The sequence below is a fragment of the Pelophylax lessonae genome (genome assembly GCF_965119305.1).
Source record: "Pelophylax lessonae genome assembly, chromosome: 9".
Lineage (NCBI taxonomy): Eukaryota > Metazoa > Chordata > Amphibia > Anura > Ranidae > Pelophylax > Pelophylax lessonae.
Genome location: NC_138776.1, coordinates 66,292,917 through 66,319,225, shown reverse-complemented (window position 1 = coordinate 66,319,225; position 26,309 = coordinate 66,292,917). Strand labels below are relative to the sequence as shown.

The window sequence follows — 26,309 nt, the reverse complement described above, 5'->3', positions numbered from 1 at the left end:
CCTACAGACGTGAAGAAGACCAGTAAATAATAGCAGGAATAATTAAGAAATGCCCACGTCGCAGAAGACATTGTTGTTCTTTGCTGGTTTTGTATCAAGCATCGGATCATTCGCGGTCATATGTACATGCTTAGGGACTCAGCAATGGGCCACCAGCCGGATCCAATTTACAGGAGTGGGTTATGGAGGAGAAGCCTACGTAAAACTTGGACTGTTTGTTGTCAGGCGCAGTAAGACTATCACAACCGGCGTTGGACTGGATACCGAAGAGAGCTCCAAACAAGGTAAGGCCTGTTCTATGATTGCAGGAAAGTGGAATAACCCATCAGCTTGTTGAACACATCTCCTGGGAAGCTCAGCTAGTGTCACAGTAAATCTAGCCATATGCTAGTAGAATTTTGCTCCAAATTATTAGTTTTAGGAACATTTGCGTTTCTAATCATTAGTGCTGTCAAATCAACGTTCAGTTTCGACCACAGTGACAAGGAAATTTGAAGGAGCAGGATAAAATCTTTTTCTCAAGTGAACGCATTTCTAACAGTTCCAGAAAGTCCATTCACTCCAAAATCAAATGTTAAAAGCAAACAAAAATGTGAAGTAGTTTCAAATTACATTCATCAAGTCATCAAATGTACAGAGAATTTTTGTACGAACATTTGTTCGAAAATCTAGTATTTGGCTCATTTTATGGAGAAGGCTGTTAACACACTCAGATGTAAGAAAACATTGCGCCCGCCTAGAAACTGGGGCAGTGGCTCTCAGGTTTAGTACAGTGCCATTGAGTACAGAGCTGTGACTCATCATTATAGAGGATCCTGGCGCAGGAGGCCTTTAGACCTCTATAGAATTCCAATATTAATTATGCTAAATCCATAACATCTGCTATGTGCTGGTGTGCACATTCCTTTTTGATGCTAAAACCCTGTGGGCTGTTCCTACCAGCCATAACCTGCCTGCATTGCACAGGGAAGCACAGAGACCCAGGGATGACATCACTGGGTCTAAAATATATATTATTTTGTATGTAATGAAAACATAAAGGTTTTATTTAAAAAGATTTATAAGCATGCTGATGAGGCAGAAAGGTTGAACCAGGAAAGGCAATTTACTTGCAGATTAAAGGTGGATACACACTATACAACTTTTGTTGTTAGATTTCCTTAAAGGGCCATACACACTATAAGATTTTCTGAAGACTTTTTCCTTCAGATTTACCTTTTCTATGTAGTGCAAGGGCCTGCCAGATTGCATACAAATTGAAAGTGTTTAGGTTTGACCTCATATCATATGGTTTTGGTAAATCTAAAGGAAAAAGTCTTCAGAAAATCTTATAGTGTGTATGGCCCATTAGATTTACCTTCAACTATGTAGTGCAAGGGCCTGCCTGATTGCATACAAATTGAAAGTGTTTAGGTTTGACCTCATAAAATATTTTTTTGGTACACTAAGGCCCCTTTCACACTAGTGCGACTTGTCCCACGATTTTGGACCGCAAAATCGCATGACAAGTCGTTTTCCATTATTTTCAATGAGCCCCATTCATATCAGTGCGTTTTGTCGCACCGACTTCAAAGTAGTTCCTGCACTACTTTGGCACGATTTTAATGCGTTTTGAGGTATATAGCCCTGAGCCATTGCTCAAAATCGCGTCAAAATCGCGACAAAGTTGCGTCAAAACCAAGTCACAAAATCGCGGTAAAATCGCGTCGCATAAGTGTAAAAGGGTTAAGGAAAAAATCTAAAGAAAATTGTATAGTGTGTATCCAGCTTTAACTTCACCTTAAAGCGGAGGTCCGGGCACAGAAAAATTTTTTCAATGAGCATACCCCCGGGACAGTCAGGGCTAGTACATTCCACAATGGCTAGCCTCTGATCCTTCCCGGTTTGCACTTACCTGCAAGAAGAAATACTCACTTATAAAATTTCTTCTCCAGCGTTGCCAACTCTCTTGTGGGCAGCTAAGCCGGCGCGATCCTCTTCTGTGTCCTCTTCCGCGTCTTCTTCTCCCAGAATGCGCCTGCACCGGCCCCGCTCGTCACTTCCGGTGCGGCGCCCCGGAAGTGACGAGCGGGGCCGGTGCCGTCGCATTGATTCCTGGGAGCGATGACGTTCAGCTCCCAGGAATCATTGCAAGCCAGGAAGTGACGGCGGAGCCGCGGCGCAGAGGGAGGAAGTGAAGAATAGGTGAGTATATTCTATCTACAATTACAAGGTGAGTAAAAAAAAAAAAACCTAACTATCCAATTCCTTTTCAGGTGAAGGAGAACAAGCGGATGGGCACAAAAAAAAAAAGGTCTATTTTGTGCCCGGAACTCCGCTTTAAAAAGAGAGCTAACTACCCAGCCACCATTCTTGGAGAGCAGCACATCATGTTGGTTTCAAAAAGAATTGCTCTCCAAGCATGTATTTCTACCAACATGCTTGTAAAATATATACATCTATTTTTCAATCTGCCTTTAACAGTCACAATGTTACAGAAACCCATGAGTTTTGGGGTTTCCCCTACACACTATATTGTCAAAAGTATTGGGACACCTGCCTTTACACGCACATGAACTTTGATGGCATCTCAGTCTTAGTCTGTGGGGTTTAATATTGAGTTGGCCCACCCTTTTCAGCTTTAACAGCTTCAACTCTTCTGGGAAGGCTGTCCACAAGGTTTAGGAGTGTGTCTATGAGAATGTTTGACATTCTTCCAGAAGCGCATTTGTGCAGTCAGGCACTGATGTGGTCAAGAAGGCCTGGCTCGCAGTCTCTGCTCTAATTGATCCCAAAGGTGTTCTGTTCGGTTGAGATCAGAACTATGTGCAGGCCAGTCAAGTTCCTCCACCCCAAACTCACTCATCCATATCTTTAGGAACCTTGCTTTGTGCACTGGTGCACAGTCATGTTGGAACAGGAAGGGACCTTCCCCAAACTGGTCCCACAAAGTTGGGAGCATGAAATTGTCCAAAATGTCTTGGTATGCTGATGCCTTGAGAGTTTCCTTTCACTGGAACTAATGGGCCAAGCCCAACCCCTGAAAATCAACCCCAAGCCATAATCCCTCCTCCACCAAATGATTTGGACCAGTGCACAAAGCAAGGTCCTTCAAGACAAGAATGAATGAGTTTGGGGGTGGAGGAACTTGACTGGCCCACACAGAGTCCTGTCCTCAGTCCAATAGAACACCTTTGAGATGAATTAGATCACAGGCTGTGTGTCAGACCTTATCATCCACATCAGTGCCTGACCTATAAAATGCACTTCTGGAAGAATGGTGGAACATTCCTATAGACACACTCCTAAACCTTGTAGACAGCCTTCCAAGAAGAGTTGAAGCTGTTATAGCTGCAAAGGGTGGGCCAACTCAATATTGAACCCTACAGACTAAGACTGGAATGCCATTAAAGTTCATGTGCGTTTCAAGGCAGGTTTCCCAATACTTTTGGTAATATAGGGTATGTAGATTAGGGATGAGCTCCCTGTTCGGACGTTCGTCTGCACACCAAACAATTAGTATGTTCAGACATGGTCAAACTTCACAGCTTCTGGGTGTCAATAGTTGCTAAGGAAGCAGCGGGGGGCTTGCACCTGTCATGTCCTTACCAAACACTTACATCACCCGACCCATTCACTTACATGGCTGGGAATCCTTTGCCACATAAGCAAATGGATGGGGGATCGGAGGGGTTACATCAATGCCTAAATATGACCACTTGGGTAATGATGTCACTACTATCCTCGCCACTTTCCTTATATAGCTGATGACAGCTCAGGGATTTGTCATTCGGCTATGGGTAGCATCGAGATCAGTCATCTGGTTTTATTTTTTTGAGAGACATTTTTTGGGGATTTCAGATTTTTTTAAATAAATGGCTTGTCAATTGTTTGAGTGTCTTTATTTATAGGTTACATCTTTTTTTTGTGAATGAATAGGGGTACTCATTCACATAGAGGGTGGTATCTGGAGGACACCATATTATTAAAGGGGGGCCTCCAGATTCCGATAAGCCCCCTGCCTGCAGACCCACACAACCACCTGCTAGGGTTGTGGAGAAGAGGCTGTAGGTGCTGATTTTTGATAAAAATCAAAATCTGCATATCTTTCCTATCTTGTTCAGTTAGTTTAAAGCGAAGCTTCACCCAAAAGGTGAAGCTTCACTTGTCTGCCTCCTCCCCCCTCCACTGCCACATTTGGCACTCTTTAGGGGGGGAGCTTTTAAAACCAGGTACCCGCTTCTAATTCTTACTTAGTTTACCGTGGCAAACTAAGCCAGAATTTCGCCCTCCCCCCCCCATCCTACCCCTAAAGCTGGCCCATTCACAAAGCGCAGCGCACTCAAGCATAGACGGTACAAAACCAGCTGTGAAGCTGCAAGGCTATAACAGCTTCAACTCTTCTGGGAAGGCTGTCCACAAGGTTTAGGAGTGTGTCTATGGGAATATTTGACCATACTTCCAGAAGTGCATTTGTGGCTTGCAGTCTCCACTGTTGGTAACCCTTTAGTTACTGGCAGGGCCGCCATCACGGGGGGACAGCCGATACACATGTAGGGGGCCTGAGTGCCTGTAGGGGCCCCGGACCCGGCATCCATGAAGTGTGCAGGAGACAGTAGCCAGGGGACACATAAGGCAGGAGAAGCGCCGAAGGATAAATGCATAGTAAGCACAGTAAACTAGCTGGCAGGGCTGGGACTCGGGAGATGTTATGAGGAAGGGACTTAAGAGCCTTTCAGCTACTCATTGGCTGAGGAGGTAACAGGAGGCAGGCTGATCCGCCTCCTGTTGCCTCCTTAGCCAATGGGTACACAGGGTGCACTGTCCATCACTGCACAGCCTGGTGCTTCCTCTGCTGATGGGATTGAATTCCTCTGCAAAAAAAACCTGCTGCAGAGATCGAGGTAAGAGAGATTAAAAATAAATGTTTCTTACTGAAGCTGCTAGATTTAGCTAGAAGACATGTACAATTCATAGCCCTTGCCCTGTTAATTACAGTCACTGTATTTACAACCTTATTGTTGTCCATTTAGCAGGGTGAAAGTAACTTTACACACGTGTAGCATAGGTATCAGCTTTTGTCACCATGTTAAAAGGACAGCAGTATGGGTAGCATTACAGTGACTGTTATTAGTCCAGGTTCACTAAACTAGCCAATGCTCTGAAAAGCAATCCATGCAGATTGCTTTTCAGGTCCCTTTTAACATGAGCAGTCTGATTGGGTCTGGCTGTTCATTTTTCAGGCAGACCTGATCAGACCCTCCATTCTCCTTTATGGAGTGTTAGATGTAAATGGGATTGATTCTTTTGAAATGCAGATTTAAACTATGTATGGGCAGGCTGAAGATACCCAAGTTGATTGATCGATCAACTTGAGTACAACGTACAACCAGTCTGTCAGATTTTACATACGCTTATCACTAGCAGCTCTTGTAGCCGCTAGCAATAATCACTGTGTTTTCCTGGCAGGGGCAGCACCGGGAGAACACAATGGCTCCGCAGGAGGGTTTCCCCTGTCTGTGTTGATGGGGGAATCAAGCAAAAATGTTTTTCCTGCAAGCCAGGGGACAAAAAAACTAATGTTTTTTTAATTTTGCCAAAATGGGAAAAAAATATGTTTTCTTTGTATATTCTTAAGTTTTATACCTAACTAGAACATCTAACAGGGTTATATCATTGCAGGAGATTTCCCCTCACTTCCTGTCTTGGTGTCACCGGGACAGGAAGTGAGGGAATCTCCCGGTGGGGATATAGCCAGCAATTGTTTCCTTTTATATATAATATGGACATTATAAGGCAACAATTGCAAGCTATTTCCCCACAGTGATATGCCCCCACTTCCTGTTCTGGTGACACTAAGACAGGAAGTGAGGGGAAATCTCATGCAATCATATAACCCTATTAGAAATTCTAGTTCCGTATAAAGAGTATACATAAAGTAAGCACTTTGTTTCCAAAGTGGCTAAATTATGGAGGAGTTAAAACCCCATAGTGTGATCCTGGGATATGACGCTGTGCTCATACACTGCTGAATGTGTCTGTTCATTGTGTCTGTGCTGAATTATCCTGGATTCTGAATTCCTGGAAGAGGAGGACATGGGATGGGGGGATGGGGCTGGAGGAGGAAGAGGACATGTGACTGGAGGAGGAGGACATGTGACTGGAGGAGTGACTGGAGGAGAAGGACATGGGATAGAGCACATGGGGTGGAGGAGGAGGAAAATGACATGGGATGGAGGAGATGGGACTGGAGGAGGAGGAGAAGGACATGGGATCGGGGAGATGAGACTGGAGGAGGAGGACATGGAATTGGACTCAGTGGGACTGCCAGTGGGCGGGCCCAGGGGAATGTAGTTGGTCAGGTCTAGGGACGGGGGAGATGGGGGCCCCAAAATGTCTGATGGCGGCCCTGGTTACTGGTAATGAAATAGGAATTACCAAGGGTAATGTACACCATATTTCTGTGTCAGAAGCCTCTGCTCCATCTGTTTCTGACAATAATGTTGTTTCTACCTTATCTAAAGAGGGGTATGTAACTTAAAGTGATGTGGGGGTGTTGCAAGGAGTGCAAGTGGAGTAGGTATTTCTTATGCTGCAGCAGTGGCTGCACCTGTCCCGAGGGTGAGTAGGGCCAGTTATTCTGTGGTCACAAGGAGTGATGTCAGTGAAGGTCAGGCCAAGCTGACACCATCTGATAGCTCCTTTAAATGCCACAATGTGGTCCAGTTGAGGTGGACTGGAGAAGACCTCCCCAAATAGGAGAGATGTGGTAGACCGTATTCTAGGGATGGTTTTCAAAGCGGAGGAGATTTTAGCCTTTATCAGCCCAATTGGGTCATATGAGTATGATCTCTCCTTTGTTAAAGTGGAAGGATTAGATGTCTTCTGGGAGAGGTATGAGCAAAGGTAGAAGGAGTCCCCAAGATGGGCAGGTTTGTGTCAGTGCCTACTGTGTCAGTGTCTACTTCTGTTGTGTGTTTTTCCCCAGTAGTGTTTCAGGTGCCCAGTATTCCAAATGTATCTAAGTCATCCGGATTGGCTGAGGCTGCCAAAGGGGCAGATTCGTGCATCTGAGGTGGCAGCTTCATCTGGGCCTTCCCTGAGGCAGCGTAAGGCTTCTAGTGAAGGTTCTAAGGTGAAGAAGGGGGAAGTTGCTAGTGATGCAGATAAGGTAATGCTTCAGGGAGGAGGGAGAGTAGACCAAAGTGGGGAAAAGGGGGAATAAGATCGTCCTGTCCTCAGCCTCCTCGGTTTCATCTTTAGAGGTAGATGATTTACCTCTGGGAAACAAGTTTGGAACCTTATCTGAGGGGAGGGGGAGTCTTCTAAATCTGTGTCTCAGATGGAGGAGGATGGGGTAGAGTGTTCTCTAAAGAGGTCAGGTTCTCCGGTAAGGGGGAAGGGAGCCTAGGCTAAGAAACGCCTACCTCAATCACTCTGATGGCAGTTCCCACTCCTATAAAGGTGGCAATGATTAATGTTGTCAGCATAAAATCTGTTAGGGCTCGTAATACGACCTTATTTTTGCTCAGTGAGATGAATGCTAATTTTTTATTTTTGCAAGAGACCCTGCTAAATAGCCTTTTGCCGATATCCAACTGGCAAAGAGGGAGTGGAGGCGTGGGTCCTCCTTCTGGCCTCTTGGGGCTGAGCCTTACAGCGGAGTTGCAGTACTTTTTACTGGCATGGTAATGTATCGGCGGGTTATCGAGTTAGAGATTGGAAGGGACATGCCCCTCTGTGAAGGGGCATGACCAACGTTTAATAAATATTAATGGACCACAAACTAGGGGGGACAGGAAATGCCTCTTTACAAAGATTAAGTCTTTCCTTTTTACATCTCGGCAAGTTGTCTTTGGAGGTGATTTTAACACCGTCACTAGGTCCAAAGACAGGAAAGGCTCCACTGACAGCCTGAGATAGGATAGCGTTTTTCTTAATACGATAGCAAGGGAAGCAGGTCTGGAAGATGGGCATATTAAGCGTTGCCCAGACAACATGGGTTACACATTTAAGAGAGGCAGTTGTGAGAGCAGGATAGATATTTTTTTTTTTTTTTTTTTTAAGGGGGGCTCTGCCTTTTCGGCTCCTGATTATCGGTTGGTGAAGTTCTCTGATCACCTTATGCTATCTGTTATTCTCAATGCTTCAGATATGCCACCTAAAGGAAGGGGTATTTGGAGGATGAATTCGGCTCTGCTGGATGACGAGAGGGTAAGACAGTCATTTGAGGATTTTTTTCAGGCTTAGGTAACCATCCTGGATTTCTGAAGCCGTAAGTCGTAGTGGTGAGTGGTGGGAGCTTGCCAAAAGCCATATCAGTGAGTTTTTCAAGTCCATAGGAAAAAGGAAACAGCTTGGTAATTACATCGCGTACCAGCAGCTGCAGAGAAAACTTGATCCCTTGTCTCAAGTGGTGGAGATTCAGGGGCGATCTCTAAGGTGAAACTTCTCCTTAGGAAGTATCAGTATAACCGCCAAACTTCTTTGGCTCTGGAAAGAGACTACGGAAAATATCACTTGCATGACCCTTATCAGAACTGCAAACAAAGCGCAACAGTTAAGAGGGTTGTTGGGCTAAGGGATAGTACGGTCTCTCTGATGAAATCCAGGTCAGGGATCCTGGAGGTCTTTTTATGTGGATCTTCTGGGAGAGAAGTACCTTGATTGGGCAAAGATGTCGAGTTTTCAGGACTTTACACCAGGTCTGGGAAATGACATTCCTTTGTCAAGTTTGACGGGGAAAATCACAGCAGAAGAGGTAGTCAAAGCTATAGACAGTTTGGCTATTAAGAAAACGCCTGGGCCAGATGGATGGATGGCTGAATTTTATAAGACTTTCAAGTCCAGCTTTGTTTCTTATCTTGTGGAGGTATTTAATTGCTGTCTGCAAAGGGGTTTGCTCCCTCTCTCCATGAGACAATCTGCTGTGATTCTGTTGTCAAAAGGCAAGGATCCCTCAATGATTGAGATTCGGCACCCCATCAGCCTTCTTAATGTTGATAGAAAGATTCTGGCAAAGATAATTTTCTGGCGTTTGCTGTCAGTAGCAGACAGATTGCTTTCTTGTCAGCAGCACTGTTCGGTCCAGGGCAGGAGCACTTTTTCAGCAGCGTTAGCTGTCCGGGAGGCTCTGGAACGTTGCAGGGCTGAAGGCTGGGGAAAGTATTTGCTGGCATTGGATCAGGCGAAGGCTTTTGATTGTGTCAGTCATCAGTACCTCTGGCTTCTCCTTGACAAATATGGCCTGGAGGGTGGGTTTATTGGATGGATTAAAACTTTGTACAGAGAGACAGAGAGCTTCATGCTTGTTAACGGTTGGGTTGGACAGCCCTTTGGGGTTGGTTCGGGGTGCACCAGTGGTGTCCGCTGGGCCCTTTGCTATATGTGTTCGCAATTGACCCCTTCGTCAGAAGGCTTGAGAGCGGACCATCGTACAGGGTGCCGGTGGGATTACCGATGAGCCGCCCTTGAGGGTTGTAGCCTATGCTGATGACATTTCTGTCTTTATCTCTGGGACAGAGGAGGTGCAGGAGGTGGTCCCAGTGATAGAGCAGTATTCCGAGGCATCAGGTTCCAAGATCAACCGTAATAAAAGTGACATTTTTTGAGATGAGCGAGGGAGGTGAGAGCTTTGCACTTCTGGACACCTTCCCAAGGCCTCAGCAGAGAAAGTGAAAGTATTAGGCATCGAGTTTGGCCCTGATGATTACGGCAAGTCAAATTGGGTAGCTAGGCTGAATGATGCTGATGTCAAGGTGGAATGCTGGAAGGGGTGGCAGCTCTCCTTGAGGGAAAGGGTGGACTTGATTAAGACCTACCTGATTCCTACCTTTCTGTATGTCAATTTTGTTTGCATCTTGCAAGAGTCCTATACCAGGATTTATAGTTGTTTCTCCCAATTATTATGGGGGAACAGGCTGAATCTTGTGAAGTGGAATGTGACTTACCTATCTAGGTGGAAGGGTAGTCCAGGGATGGTCAACCCGGTTGTGTTCTTCCCTCGGATGTTTTTGAAACATAATTTTGGTAACATGCTACCAGAAAGACCGCCTGGATGGGTAGGTATTTTCCAGATCTGGTTAAGGCCTTTTCTGGGCTGTTGGGAGAGTGGCGGGCCAGTGAGAAGCCTAAGGGTCAAACATGGTAAACTCCCGGCTTATGTTACCCCGTGCCTGAAACTTCTTAGACGGTGGCATGCGACAGCAGAGGATATCAGATCCCTCCCTAGGAGACTCCTGGACGAGAAGAGCGTGGGTACTGTCTTTCATGTGCCACTGGCCTTAAGGGATTGCCCAGGTCATAATATGAGGGAGGGCTTATGTTTGATAAATTCTGAGCGGATTCCCTTGAAATTTAGGAACCAGGACTGGCTCGCTTTCCACGGTTGGCTCTCTGTGAGGGGGAAACGTGAAGTGCCGCTCTTGGGGCAACCATGGTTGTACGAGAGTGGAGTGTCAGGGTGAAGTGGAAACCATGGACCACTTCTTGCTTCAGTGCCCTTTCAATGTAGAAGTCTATAAAAAGGTGGGGAAGGCTCTGAATATTCCTTTATTGCCTAGCATGTCTTATGCTGAGTGGGTGTACGGTAGGGCTGCACGATATTGGGAAAAAAAGTACATTGCAATATTTTTTTCAACGATATATATTGCGATATTGAACTGGGTGGAATGCAGAAGACACTGACAGTGTGGATTAGGCAGAGTCGGGACTCACAGTGGTGGTTGGAGGTATAAGAACACAGCCTGACATGACATCCGTCCCACACGTTCAGTCTGCCGCCCTGCAGCTAGTTCTCTTGACCGAGCGTTGAGCGCGGCACAGTGAACCAATCACGTCGTGAGTAGCGGCACAGCGAACCAATCAGGTGTGCAGGCACGCATGATTGGTTAGCTGTGCAGCTGCTCACGGCACGCTGCTCACCGCTCAGTCAGGAGAACTAGCTGCAGGCAGACAAACTGAACGTGTGTGGGACGGATGTCGGGCTGTGTTCTGCTACCTTCTACAACCACTGTGAGTCCTCCCGACTTCTCCCTGCCTATGCCTACTATCGTATGTTTGGCAATGTGACTATCGCCCACTCCCACAGCACGATAGTCGATATCACATCGACTATCGTTCAGCCCTAGTGTACGGAGTATTGCAGAATCGCAATGGATTTGATTTTGACACACTATTCCTAGTCAGCTTAGTAGTCTGATATTTCACCTGGAATGCACGGTGTCTGGTATCCTTTCGGCAGAAAGTCCTTCCTGTTGCGGTGGTGGTGTGTGAGATTCTTGGTGAGGTAGGGAAAGACAGATTGTGGCAAAGGGTCTGGATAAAGGCGTGGAGGAATATCATGCCTGTAGCTAATGTTTGTTGATCTCTGGGTGTTCGGTTTATTTTCCTTTCTATGGACACTTCCTTAGATTTTGAAGGATAAACATTCTTTTGAAGAAAGGCTACGTACACATGATAATCTATGTTTCTTGGTCTGAATGAAGTTTGGGTAATGATGTGTAGAATGTCAAGGATGTCTGTGCTATTTATATATAGTATAATATAATATAGTGATTTTGCCCTTTGTTAAAGTCTTTTGTTCATATACTGTATATTATAGGTTGAAGTTATCCTTCATTATTATGTTTAGTCACGTATACAATATGTTATGTATACCAAAAATTCAATTTTGAACCCTATGGACTATGATTGGGTTGCCATTAAGGTTTATGTACGTTTAAAGGCAGGTGTCCCAATACTTTTGGCAATATAGTGTATATTACTTCCTTGCCATGTGATACACATGTTTTCAAGTAATTCTTCTTTTACCCCCCAAGTCCTTGTAATATATGGCTCTATTTGTGCTCACTGTTCATTCTTGGCTTCCTTCTCTCATTTCAGTGTTTGACCTATTAAAGGAAACAAACAACGTGAAGATCGCCCATATCATTGTCATCTTATTCCTTGTGCTTGCACTTGCTTCCTGTTTTATGGGATCAGTGACTACTTGCTTGAATAGCGTCAGCAATCCTTACATAACCTTTTTGGGTCCCCAGGGTGTCTATGTGTGGAGTTCTATAAATGGTAAGTAGTTGGTATGAAAGAAATCCTAAATGTGGGGATGGGGTCCTGATAATGAACAATGATCTATAGGGGAGGGGCTTAAAAATATGTTTTTCTCTAGGAGACCCCAATGATAAGAGGCTAGCACATGTGTCCTTTAAGAATTACGAGGCAAATGACCCACAGCAAAAACATGCTTGACTGACTGATTTCAAAAGTTATCTCCTATTTTCACTTTAACATAAAAAGGTTTTAAACTTTGTGTTTATCTACTTCATTAGCTGTGTGTAACTTGTGTTTCCTTTCCCCAAAACATCCAGCTTAACCACTTTACCACCGGAGGATTTTGCTGTCTTCCGTCCAGGCCACTTTTTGCGATTCCGCGCTGTGCGACTTCAACTGACAATTGCGCGGTCGTGCGATGCCGTACCCAAACGAAATTTACGTCCTTTTTTTCCCAAAAACAGAGCTTTCTTTTGGTGGTATTTGATCACCTGTTCGATTTTTACTTTTTGCGCTATAAACAAAAAAAGAGCGTTTATTTTGAAAAAATAACAATACTTTTAACATTTTTTTATATGAAATTCCCCCCAAAAAAGATGTAAAAACCAATTTTTTTAAAAATTTTTGGCCAATTTGTTTTCTGCTACCTATGTTTGGTTAAAAAAAATCGCAATAAGCGTATTTTGATTGGTTTGCGCAAAAGTTATTGCGTTTACTAACAAAGGGAAAGATTTCTGTCATTTTTGGTGTTTTTTTTTTTAACGCGTAATGGCGGCGATCTGCGATTTTTTTTGCGGGACTGCTACATTGCGGCGGACAGATCGGACCCTTGACTGACATTTTTGACACTTTTGGGGGTACCAGTGACATTACTGCAGTAATCAGTGCTATATATATGCACTGTTACTGTAAAAATGACACTGGCAGGGAAGGGGTTAATTTTATTGGAGAGGGAGGGGTTAATGTATGCCTGGTGCTTACTGACGTGTGGGGGGGGAGGTGACTGAGTGAGTCATGGACAGATCGGATGTCCAGCTATGCTGAACAGTCCGATCTGTCACTCCCTGTCACTATGGAGATCTGCCCGCTTGTGTTTACACAGGCGGGCGGATCTCCACACTAGATCCCCGGCGATCGGGGCAGAGCAGCGGCGATTGCCGCTGCTCCTCCCCTGGCCCGACTCCCGCTGTGAATGAAAACAGCGGGAGCGAGCCTCCGGCGGCACGCAAGCGCCGCCCAGAAGGGGGAGTGTCTGACGACGTAGTACTACGTTGTCAGACGATAACGAGCCACTCTGCCGCAGTAATATTACTGTGGGCGGAGGTAAAGTGGTTAAAGAGGAGATCCAGGCGCCCCCCCCCCCCCCAAAAAAAAAAAATAAATTAAACCTCAGCAGCTAAAAATACTGTAGCTGCTGATTTTTAATATTAGGGCACTTACTTGTTCAGGAATCCAGTGGTGTCCTAACCCGAGCCGATTTTTCCATGGGCTATCACCACTGGATTCGTACTGCATATGCGTGAAACGCGCTGCGCTTTATGAATGGGCCAGCTTCGGGGGTAGGTGGGGGGCAAACTGTTAAAACCAGGTACCCGCTCCCCCCCCCCCCCAAAGGGTGCCAAATGTGGCAGGGAAGGGGGGAGGAGGCAGACAAGCGAAGCTTCACTTTTTGGGTGGAGCTTCTCTTTAAGCTAACTGAACAAGGTAGGAAAGATATGCAGATTTTGATTTTGAGCAAAACTCAGCCCCTACAGCCTCTTCTCCACAACCCTAGCCAGGGGTTGTAGGGGTCTATGGGCTTATCAGATTCTCGAGGCCCCCTCTAATAATATGGTGGCCTCCAGATACCACCCCCTACACGAATGAGTACCCCTATTCATGCACAAAAAAAAAAAAAAAAATGTAACCTATAAATAAAGACACTCAAACATTTGACAAGCCATTTATTTAAAAAAATCTGAAATCCCCAAAAAAATGTCTCTCTCAAAAAAAAAAAACCAGATGACTAATCTCGATGCTACCCATAGCCGAATGACAGTTCCCTGAGCTGTCATCAGCTATATAAGGAAAGTGGCGAGGATAGTAGTGACATCATTAGGCATTGATGTAACCCCTCCGATCCCCATCAATTTGCTTATGTGGCAAAGGATTCCCAGCCATATAAGTGAATGAGTTGGGTGATTTAAGTGTTTGTTAAGGACATGACAGGTGCAAGCCCCCCGCTGTTTCCCTAGCAACTATTGACAGCCAGAAGCTGTGAAGTTCGTCCATGTCCGAACATACTAATTGTTCGTTGTGCAGACAAACATCAGAACAGGGAGCTCATCCTTAATCTACATACCCTATATTACCAAAAGTATTGGGACGCCTGCCTAGACACGCACATGAACTTTAATGGCATCCCAGTCTTAGTCCGTAGGGTTCAATATTGAGTTGGCCCACCCTTTGCAGCTATAACAGCTTCAACTCTTCTGGGAAGGCTGTCCACAAGGTTTAGGAGTGTGTCTATGGGAATGTTTGACCATTCTTCCAGAAGTGCATTTGTGAGGTCAGGCATTGATGTGGATGACAAGGCCTGTCTCACAGTCTGCGCTCTAAACTATCCCAAAGGTGTTCTATTGGGTTGAGGTCAGGACTCTGTGCGGGCCAGTCAAGTTCCTCCACCCCAAACTTGCCCATCCATGTCTTTATGGACCTTGCTTTGTGCAATGGTCCAAATCATTTAGTGGAGGGGAGATTATGGCGTGGGGTTGTTTTTCAGGGGTTGGGCTTGGCCAGTGAAGGGGAACTCTCAAGGCATCAGCATACCAAGTCATTTTGGACAATTTCATGCTCCCGACTTTGTGGGAACAGTTTGGAGATGGCCCCTTCCTGTTCCAACATGACTGCCCACCAGTGCACAAAGTAAAGTCCATAAAGATATGGATGAGCAAGTTTGGGGTGGAGGAACTTGAGTCCTTACCTCAATCCAATAGAACACCTTTGATATAACCAATTTAAAGATGTGATGACTGCATCGGTTTTCTTTTTTTTTTTTTAGCCTTTCTTTATTCTATTTTTATCTGGTGGTCTGACCAGTAAGTCTGTTGTTTTTCAAAAGAAAAATCTCTCTTCCAGATGAATCAGTTTACATGGATAAGACAAACCATTTAACACTGGCAGGGGTGCTTACAATGAGCAGCTTATATTTATTTGAGTAAAACCTTTATCCCAAAAGAAAAAAAAAAATGTTTGCTGTAACTGATTACAAAGGGTGAGCTAGAGTTTGGCTTCACATTGTTAGTGTATTTAAAACTGCTAGGACATTTAACAGTCCCCTCCCCCCCCCCCCCCCGGCTGAGAATGCTGCTGTCTGCTGTGCACTTATGCTCATTCATCCGGAGTGGAGGCACTCTAATGTCATTAATTAAATCACCCTAAAAATATCCTTGAGCTTGCTTGTTCAGTATATGTACCCAGGGCATTCCTCCCATGAGACAAGTTGAGCAGGCTGCCAGGGCCGGCAGTGATGGATTAATGGCATTAAGGCTGGATTGTCACGGACACTCCAGTCTAAACACTGTTCAATTAGTGTGAACCTGGGAAATTAAACACTCAACGCTCTTTGCCCACCCACTATCACTACCGGGTGATTGGGGTGGTGGCAAAAACAGCTGTCGTAGGCAGCATAAGCCCCTTCTCCTAGTGTGCTCCTGTTTATACCCCAATACATGTAACAAGTCATTTATAGACCTTTTCTATTAATATTATTATTTTTTTAATAATAATATAATTATTGGCGTGGCAAAGAAGAAAGAAGGAGGTGGAGGAAGAAGTCAGACAGAGCTGGGAGAGAGCCCAGTCCATTGCCACAGGAGCCTGTAGGAACGAAGTACCTGCACAGCACACCCAAAAAATTTGGGCAGGAGCCGCCCCTGGTATATCTATGATGTTACCGTTTGGTTATCGGCGTGTGGAGATTTAAGAGGACCCCGAATCTTATAAAGGCCCCGGCTGTGTATTAAGCCACAAGTGTTATTGACCTCCGGAAACGGGTTCATTGTGAGCTGGTATGAGACCATTTTAGCCTTTGGTGGTTGTGGCGGTGTTATCTGAGCCTACTTATAGTGATGGAGAGTGGTGTTCATCACATCAAGGATTCTTCACTTATTGACTGTTTTTTGATTTTTATGGACATTAATTATGAGCCCAACTTATACTTTTTTTACAAGATGAAATATGTGGGTGAAGTCTCCCAAATGATGAGAGCATCCCCAGCAACTCTGGGGTATTTGGATACATTTTTTGAATCCTGGATGGGGAGAAATGGGGATGCTCTGTAGACAATCTTGAATTGAATAAGTCTATCCCTGAGAGAGACAAGATGTTTGAAAGGGAGGTCCCAAATGTCAGACCAATCTTCCCTGTCAAGGTCGGGTATATCAGCAAGCCACTTACTCCAGAGGGAGGCCAAATCCAGGAGGCTGAACGTGCAAAAAGGATTGTATAACACAGACATTGGTTTTCTGAACATTCAGATATCAGGATTCCCTCCAGGTCTGACATGGAGAGGACCACAAGGGAATAAGAGAATTGGCTACTAAAGAGGATAGCCAATATATCCAAAGGATATCCAAAGAGGATAGCACCACAGCTTCCAAAATGGTAACTGTGCTAAATGTGTCCGGGCAGAGCCACCAGTAGGCTGATACCAACTGCGAGGCTAAACAGTATTTAAAGCAGTCTGGCACAGCGAGCCCCCCTGCAAAGTGGGTCTCATTAACGTTGTCAGTTTATACCGGCATGGTCTAGGACCCCACAAAAGGAAGAAAATAGCTGATTAAGTTAGACGAAAAAAATTTTGAGTATCCACTGGGGGGGAGTTCCTAAACAGATATGTGAATTTGGGTAAGACCTTCATTTTGATGAGGATTATATGGCCTAGTAGCGATAATGGCAAAGTCTCCCACGCCCTTTCCCTGACATCACAAAGAATCGGCATTAGGTTCAGGTTGACAAAATCATGAGCAGAACGAGAAACTACAGTATGACCTCTAGATCCCAAACCGGATTTTACCAACCCCCTAGGAAACTGAAAAAATAGTTTCCTCTATATAAAACAAGCATTCTGGAGCCCCTCAATCTGCCTAGTTAAGAATCCTGAGCAAAATACACCATGACAGGGAACTGTACTGTCACTAACGTATCTGTAGAGGAGGCATTTTTTCTACTGAATTCTAAAGTAAGGGGCATTCTTCCCATTGACCCTCAGTGTAATGGGACCCTTTCTCTCACATGGCCACCAATGTAAGGTTGGCCTTCTCTCACTTACAACCAATCTATGGGGGTTGTTCTCCACTGGCCATGAATCTAAGAGGGGCCTTTCTCTACTGACTACAAATCTAAAGGGGCTTTTTCCACTGATCACCAATCTAAAAGGACCCTTCTCCACTGAGTGACCACCAATCTAAAGGGACCCTTCTCCACAGACCATCAATCTAAGGTGGGGGGGATTCTCCACTCACCACTAATCTAAGGGGGCCCTTTTTTCACTGACCACCAATCTAAGGGAGGCTTTCTTCAACTGACCACCAACCTAAGGGGGCCCTTTCTCCACTGCCTACTAATCTAAGGGGGACCTTTCTTCCCTGGCCATCAATCTAGGGGGCCTTTCTCCACTGACCACCAGTCTGAGGGGATCCCTTTTCCACTGATCACTAATCTAAGGGGGGGGGGGGGGCTTTCTTTATTGACCACTAATCTAGGGGGAGTCTTTCTCCACTGACCACCAATGTAAGGGCATTTTTACCATTTACTTTTCTGGCCTTTAGTATGTTTTATTTAATTTTATTATTGCTAAATATAATTGGGTATCAAATATACAAAGAAAATGCCACATTTATTATTCTGCTATTACCCTTATATATCTATTCACTCTTCATGCTAGTGCAGGAGCTGTAGATATAATAATTATTAGCAAGGGTTTCTGAGACCCAAAAGTTATTTCCAAGGGTTCCTTCATGTTAAAAAGGTTAAAAAATCTGCTTTATATGCACTCCCATTTGTAATAATGATCTACTTCAGTCATGTGTTGTTAAGGTGCGTACTCAGCGTCAGCAATGATCTCATCACTGTAATGGTATCAGTAAAGAAATAAAGCTTTCTTGTATGATACAGTAGGCTTGCAACTCAAGCTGCGATTAAAGATAGTACACAGACATATCTACACAGGAAGCTCTCTATGTGTTATACCAACAATAAATGCGGGGGAAGAATCACCATATGAGTCACAATGTCAGTTGGAGTCCTTATCTAAAGCAAATGAGTAATTTGCAATATTTATAAGTGGAATTATGATATTCTTATTTATTTCCTATTTTATTGTGGTATCTGAGGGAACCAAAACCTTTCTGCAACATTTTTTAAATGTTGTTCCTAAACCAAAAGCATCTTTTTTTTTATGTTTTTTTTTTTTTTTTACAAGATTCCTGATGATGTGCCTAAATGTTCCCGTGGGTTGACAACATGTGCTTGTAAAGGGTCATTTAAAGACTTCTAGCCCCTTTCCTCCCACTGTAGTGAATAACTGAAGTCTTGTTCTTTGATTGGAGGAAATGTTCTGCCAAGCAGAGAAGAGTTCTGCGGAGCATGTTAATCAACAAAAGTTATTTTTAGGGAGTGGTTAAAGATTCGAGGCTACCGTATGAGCATCAACTGAGTTTTCCTGTTTCAATGGGGAACCTGGGTGTCAGAATAAATTTCCCCACGTCTCTAGACATCAGGGGAGAGAGATAGATTATCAGAGACTTTTGAAATCTCCATGCATACGGGTAAGTGAATGTAGTTGGGGGGACTGGATCAGGGCCGTCCGACCGCATGGGCATGCGTTGCAGTTACCAGGGGGCCCCTACTTGCCCGGGGGTCCCCACCTGCCCAGTGGCCCAGCAGCCCAGCCAAGCATTAGTGCCGATTCCTGTGTGCATCCCTCCACCAAACTTAGCAGGTGGCAAGCACCTGTTGGCCCTGTGCTGCTATCAGGCCACTTGGGCCGTGGAGGGGGAGCCCACAACTGCAGGAATGCCTGACTCCCATCCGTGTGTGTGTTTACTGGACCCAGCTGCTGAACTTGGAAGCTGTCATTAGCTTGGCACAGCTGCACCAATAAATATAGTCTTATCAATAAGTTGCATTTTTGTTCTCGTGGGTGATTATGTAAGCAGGGCCCCAGTGCACAGAATTGCCCGGGGGCCTATAATGCTCTTAAGATGGCACTGGACTGGATAAGCAGATTGCAGTATTACATTGCCACCAAGGAATAGAGGTCGCTACACTAGGATAGGGTGGCATCCCTCTCACCTCTGGAGCTTAAAAAGTGAGACACAGATGAGAAACCTACAGATAGATGTTGAGACTAATGGGAAAGGTTGGGTGCTGTCTGGAAGTACTGGTGTTAGTGCTGATATTAAAATCTAGCATCAAGTCTCCACAAAGTCTCTGATAATCTCTTTCTCTCTGGATGCTAAGAGTCCTTGAGAGAACACAATATACCCCTACCGAAAGAACCCATAGAATAATGAAGATGAAAGAGGGAAAATGAGTAATTCTGGATCCCAAATTACTGGTGAAGTCACTATATGGTTAGTGAAACTTGTGAATATGTTAATGCAGATGTATGTAATGATTTCCTTTCACCTACATATAATCCAGATTTCACCTCCTGCTTGTGGGAATACAGTAGATGTTCTTTTAACAGAAAAGTTAAATGTTCACTGCCTGGCCTGGCCAGGACCTGCACATTGCTTATGTACTCGACATCTTAAGTCATACGCCTGCCCCTGACCTAATCATACTAAATCATTCATTTTCAGCTTGGCACATGTGTCTAGGATGATAGCATTCTTTATGGCAAGGCTTAGCGCATGTCTACAGTTATAAAGGATGAGGATATACTGGCTGGGGCAGAGAAAACTTAAAGTGTTGCTAAATCCAAATAGTGCATTCACTATATCTGGTCTCCCACAGTGCACAGAACATGGAAATGCAATAATTTTAGTAAATATAAACGGATAAATACCTTTTTTCATCAGCAATATTGTGACTTATATCAGTGAGTCCTGGTAGCTTGTAGGTTTTCATTTCTCCCACGATTGTCCTATCAGGCTTCAAGACCTTTGATTCTCTGTCTGAACATGTCTGGACAGTGCTGATTGGCCCTGTACTGATCACATGTACTCTCCCAAGAAAAAAAAAAAACTCTCTAACAATACACACCCAACTGTGCACTCCATAGACTGTAAATATTAGGTTATTTTTGGAGTCTGTGGAGGAAGGAGATGATCAGAGACAGGATCAGCCTTTTTACACAATGCAGAGGATTAACCCCTTAGGATTTACACTAAGGGGTATAACAAGCATGCTTTACTGCATATACAGGCTGATTTTACTGTTGTGAATTTAGTAACACTTAATCATTTACCTGGGGTGGCATCTTTATTGTTAACATAGTGTTCCAAATTTCAATATGCCCCCATCAGCAGACCACGTTACCCGTCCATAGACCACATTACCCACCACCACGCATTTGTAGGGAAGAGACCCTTGTCCTCTTAACATTGGAATAAGCTGTTTTCTCAATGCAGGTGTTTGGAAGCTGGCAGTGGGTTATAGAGGGGATCAGGATGACAGGGGGGTAGTGTATTAGGAAGGTATCAGTGGGTTGCCAGTTGTGCTGATGAAGATGACAGGGGGTGGGGTGTTAGCAGGGTTGCAGTGGGTTGCCAGGTGTGATGAAGATGAGGACGAGGATGGCATGGAGTGGGGTGTTAGTGAGGCATCAGTGGATTGCCAGATGTGATGAAGATGAGGATGACACGGGGTGGGTAGTTAGCAAGGTATCAGTGGGTTGCCAGGTTTGATGAAGACGAAGAGGAGGATGGCAGGGGGTGGGGTGTTAGTGAGGTATCAGTGTGTTGCCAGCTGTGATGAAGATGACAGGGACAGGGGTGGGGTGTTATCAAGATTGCAGTGGGGTGCCAGGTGTGAGGAGGATGACAGTGGTTGGGTTTTAGCAAGGTTGCAGTGGGGTGCCAGGTGTGATGAGTATGACAGGGGAGGGGTGTTCGCAAGGTTGCAGTGGGTTACCAGATGTGATTAAGATGAGGATGACAGGGGGTGGGGTGTTAGTGAGGTATCAGTGGGTTGCCACGTGTGATGAAGATGAGGATGACAGGGGTGGGGTGTTTGCAAGGTTGCAGTGGGTTGCCAGGTGTGATGAAAATGAGGAGGAAGATGGCAGGGGGTGGGGTGTTAGTGAGGTATCAGTGGGTTGCCATGTGTGATGAGGATGAGGATGACAGGGGGTGGGGTGTTATCAAGATTGCAGTTGGTTGCCAGGTGTGATGAACATGAGGATGACAGTGGTTGGGTTTTAGTAAGGTTGCAGTGGGGTGCCAGGTGTGATCAGGATGAGGATAACAGGGGTGCGGTGTTAGCAAGGTTGCAGTGGGTTGCCAGGTGTGATGAAGATGAGGAGGAGGATAGCAGGGGTGGGGTGTTAGTGAGGCATCAGTGGGTTACCAAATGTGATGAAGATAAGGATGACAGGGGGTGGGGTGCTAGCAGGGATGCAGTGGGTTGCCAGGTGTGATGAAAATGAGGAGGAGGATGGAAGGGGGTGGGGTATTAGTGAGGTATCAGTGGGTTGCCATGTGTGATGAGGATGAGGATTACAGGGGGTGGGGTGTTATCAAGATTGCAGTGGGTGCCAGGTGTGATGAACAGGAGGATGACAGTGGTTGGGTTTTAGTAAGGTTGCAGTGGGTTGCCAGGTGTGATGAAGATGAGGATAACAGGGGGTGGGGTGTTTGGAAGGTATCAGCGGGTTGCCAGGTGTGATGAGGATGACAGGGGTGGGGTTTTATCAAGGTTGCAGTGGGTTGCCAGGTGTGATGAAGATGAGGATAACAGGGGGTGGGGTGTTTGGAAGGTATCAGTGGGTTGCCAGGTGTGATGAGGATGAGGCTGGGGTGCTGACATTGCGGTCTCCCAGGAAAGGTAAGTGTCTACATATTAAAAGTCAGCAGCTACAGTATTTGTAGCTGCTGACTTTTATTTTTTTTTCCCACAGCTGGAACTCCTCTTTAATAGAACAAGCTGAAGTTAGAAGCTGACAGACTACCTTGCATAGCTGAACCAAATTCTAAGAGCTTCAGTGTGAGTAAATCTCCCCCATAGGTTTCTATTGCTGGTCTCCTGCAAATGCTAATTACCTGGCTGTGTCTGGCTTCAATACTGAAGCTTAACTTCAGGCAGATACAAAACAAAAAATACATACAGTGCCTTGAAAAAGTATTCATACCCCTTGAAGATTTCTACATATTGTCATGTTACAACCAAAAACGTAAATGTATTTTATTGGGATTTTATGTGATAGACCAACACAAAGTGGCACATAATTGTGAAGTGAAAGTAAAATGATAAATGTTTTTCAAATTTTTTACAAATAAATATCTGAAAAGTATGGTGTGCATTTGTATTCAACCCCCCTGAGTCAATACTTTGTAGAACCACCTTTCACTGCAATTACAGGTGCTAATCTTTTCGGATATGTTTCTACCAGCTTTGCACATCTAGAGAGTGACATTTTGCCCATTCTTCTTTGCAAAATAACTCAAGCTCTGTCAGTTTGGATGGAGAACATCTGTGAACAGCAATTTTCAAGTCTTGCCACAGATTCTCAATTGGATTTAGAATTGGATTTTGACTGGGCCATTCTAACACATGAATATGATTTGATCTAAACCATTCCATTGTAGCTCTGGCTGTATGTTTAGGGTCGTTGTCCTGCTTGAAGGTGAACCTCCACCCCAGTCTCAAATCTTTTGCAGGCTCTAACTGGTTTTCTTATAAGATTGCCCTGTATTTGGATCCATCCATCTTCCCATCAACTCTGATCAGCTTCCCTGTCCCTGCTGAAGAAAAGCATCCCCACAACATGATGCTGCCACCACCATGTTTTGTGATTGTGTGTTCAGGGTGATGTGCAGTGTTAGTTTTGCACCACACATAGCGTTTTGCTTTTAGGCCAAAAATATAAATTTTGGTCTCATCTGACCAGAGCACCTCCTCCCGCATGTTTCCTGTGTCCCCCACAAAAGGGACTGCTTATGGCTTTCTTTCTACAATGGCTTTCTTCTTGCCACTCATCCATAAAGGCCAGATTTGGGGAGTGCACGACTAATCGTTGTCCTGCAGACAGATTCCTCCACCTTAGCTGTGGATCTCTGCAGCTCATCCAGAGTTACCATGGGCCTCTTGGCTGCTTCTCTGATTTAACTACATCTCAATGTCCCTTCTCCCCGGGAGGTTAGAGGCATAGTGCGCGGCGGTTGTTACAGCTACCATTCCTTTGAGCCGTGATGATGGGAAAGATTCTTTATATCCCAATCATCTGTATATCTCATTAACTGATTTTTGGATGTGCTTTTCCTTCAGTGGATGTTATCGTGCAACAATGTGCTGTATAGCTCCACTATAATCATTCATCTTACCCTCTGCTGTGGACACAAGTCACTATGAGTGGATGAACTTATATCAGGCTGCAGGCCACTGTAATAACAGCGTCTTTCAAAGTACATGTGTAGACCTGAATGGGCAATCTTGTATTTACTAGACTGGTATGGTGTGTTAGACTACTAATATCATTTAAAAGGAATCTACAGAGCTGCTATATATTTTTTTGCAGCGTTACCGGAATGAATAACCTATTTTCCTCTACCTATGTAGCTGTTGTAGAGATGTTGAAATAGTTAGACCAGGGGTGTGCCACCTTTAAGACAAAAAGAGCCACTTGGACCCGTTTCCGAAGGAAAAAAAAAAACTGGGAGCCGCAAAACCATTGCGACATTTAAAACAAATATAACACTGCATATATTGTTTCTTACCTTAATGCTATTTACACCATACATGCCCCTTACAATGTAGTGACCAGCATACATGCCCCTGACAATGTAGTGACCAGCATACGTGCCCCTGACAATGTAGTGACCAGCATACGTGCCCCTTACAATGTAGTGACAAGCATACGTGCCCCTTACAATGTAGTGACCAGCATACGTGCCCCTTTCAATGTAGTGACCAGCATACGTGCCCCTTTCAATGTAGTGACCAGCATACGTGCCCCTTTCAATGTAGTGACCAGCATACGTGCCCCTTTCAATGTAGTGACCAGCATACATGCCCCTTACAATGTAGTGACCAGCATACATGCCCCTTACAATGTAGTGACCAGCATACATGCCCCTTTCAATGCAGAGACCAGCGTGCGTGCGTGCCCCCTTCAATGCAGTGTGTGGGCCCCCCCTGAGCCATCACTTCACTTACCTCACCCTGGTGCCTGGCGTGCTGCTGCTGACGGGAGTCTGGACGGACGTCTTCTTCCTCCTCGACTAGACCTGCAGGCGTGCTGCTGCTGCCCTCCTCTCTGACAGCGGGCGGGAAGGTGACATCGGGACAGTGCGTGACTAACGCACGCACCGCCCCCCACGCGACGTCACAGCCAGTACAGCGCCACAGTGGGGAGTGTCGGGGCACACAGTGCGCCTCCTCCCCTCGCTAGCATCCGCCCCGGAGCCGCGACAAAGGTTCAAAAGAGCCGAATGCGGCTCCGGAGCCGCGGGTTTGCCGACCTACGAGTTAGACATTGAGGCCTCAGTAGGTGGGATATCATGTGTCCCTATGTCCGCCCCAAAGACATATGATGATGACTCAATAGATCTAATCAATTTTACCGTAAGTGCTCCTTGGGGATCACTTTATTTCATATTGGAAAGCAAATACATGTAAATACATATGAATGTGAATATTTGTACATACCTAATCTATGGCTATTATATTTAGCAGAATGTAATCTCCTCCAATTTCGGTTCTGAGGAAGCTACGCAATTCAGCGAAATGTGTTGACCTATGAAGGTGACCCCCACACACAGATACCCCCCCTTGGGATTGCTACCCCATACCACGCATGTATGGGGGAGGTGCTGGTTTAGCGTCATATTTTCTTTTTGCTATGCCTCTTTTGAATATGATTTTGATTATGTATTTATATGCATTGTGGATGTTATGTGATACATCTTGTTGTTAACATGTTTAAATTACATACTTTTTTGATATGTTTCCATATGTTGGGTTGGTCTCATGATCATGCCATTAAAGTCCTCCTGGTGCTGGACTGGGTCCTGCTTTCTTTTTGTCTACTATGTTTGACCATTTTTTCAGAAGCGCATTTGTGAGGTCAGGCACTGATGTTGACGAGAAGGCCTGGCTTACAGTCTCGGCTCTAATTCATCCCAAAGGTGTTCTATCCGGTTGAGGTCAGGACTTGTGCAGGTCAGTCAAGTTCCTCCACCCCAAACTCACTCATCCAAGTCTTTATGGAACTTATAAACTGACCTGTAACACGTATCTAGAGTCAGGGCATAGTTAGAACTCCTGATTTTAAATACTTTGGGTCAGTGACCCAAATCTATTTAATTCATTAATTAGCATTAAAGCAAGGTAGCTAGGGTTTTTAAAAGTAGGACAGCAATTGCAGACTATGTGTTCTATCATTGCAGATTTCCTTTACCTGGACCTTATGTAAAATCATAATTTTTTAACATGTTTTATTTACCTTTCTCCTAGCGATCCTTGTACTCCTTGCCATGATTGTATATGCGGTTAATATAGACGCGAATAAAATGCCGAAGAGTTTGGTTAAAGCAATGGACACAACAAATGATGAATTTTTGACTAGTAAGAATACATACGGATACTCGTACTGGCTCCTGCTCCTTAGTATCTTCCTGAACATGGCCACAATAGGGATTATCCTCTTTTACCAGCATATCAGGTATAGCAAGCAGAAAGAAAAGGAGAGACCCATGGAAACTGCAACTAAAGATTCCATCTTATTCTGAGACTGGGACCCCGCACTGCAAGCTAGTGTTTAATACACTGCCACCACCAGCTGCTGACACTAAACCAGCGGGACCTTCTGGAAAAAATGCTGCTTCAGTGCTCGTTGAATACTCTGATAATACCGTCATTATTAAATGGCTGGGAATGAAGAGGCTTCATTGTTAAACCAACTTTTTTACCATCCTCTATGTACTCATATCTAAAATAAAATATAATATGACCTTTAATTTTCATAGGTGAAGTCTATAAATTGTTTTATGTATTAAGCGTTATTGTGTAAATAGACAGGGTGGTATAATTTGTAGAAGTGCAGTAACAATTACAAGGAAGCAATGCAATACACATCT

The 26,309-nt window shown here is 44.8% G+C and overlaps 1 protein-coding gene across 1 annotated transcript; it reads left to right on the top strand.

Moving 5' to 3' along the window:
• On the top strand, positions 1-26,138 carry CLRN3 (clarin 3). The gene is made up of 3 exons (XM_082268029.1): positions 1-284; positions 11,863-12,045; positions 25,687-26,138. Exons 1-3 carry the CDS (start codon positions 50-52, stop codon positions 25,959-25,961), a joined length of 693 nt encoding a protein of 230 aa, XP_082124155.1. The 5' UTR covers positions 1-49; the 3' UTR covers positions 25,962-26,138.
• The last annotated feature ends 171 nt before the right edge of the window (positions 26,139-26,309 follow it).

Excerpts from the sequence above, each read along its gene's own strand:
- CLRN3 (XM_082268029.1), top strand. The coding sequence starts at position 50 with ATGCCCACGTCGCAGAAGACATTGTTGTTCTTTGCTGGTTTTGTATCA. Across the intron at positions 285-11,862 it reads CGAAGAGAGCTCCAAACAAG|TGTTTGACCTATTAAAGGAA; the intron begins GTAAGGCCTGTT and ends CTCTCATTTCAG. Across the intron at positions 12,046-25,686 it reads TGTGTGGAGTTCTATAAATG|CGATCCTTGTACTCCTTGCC; the intron begins GTAAGTAGTTGG and ends CCTTTCTCCTAG.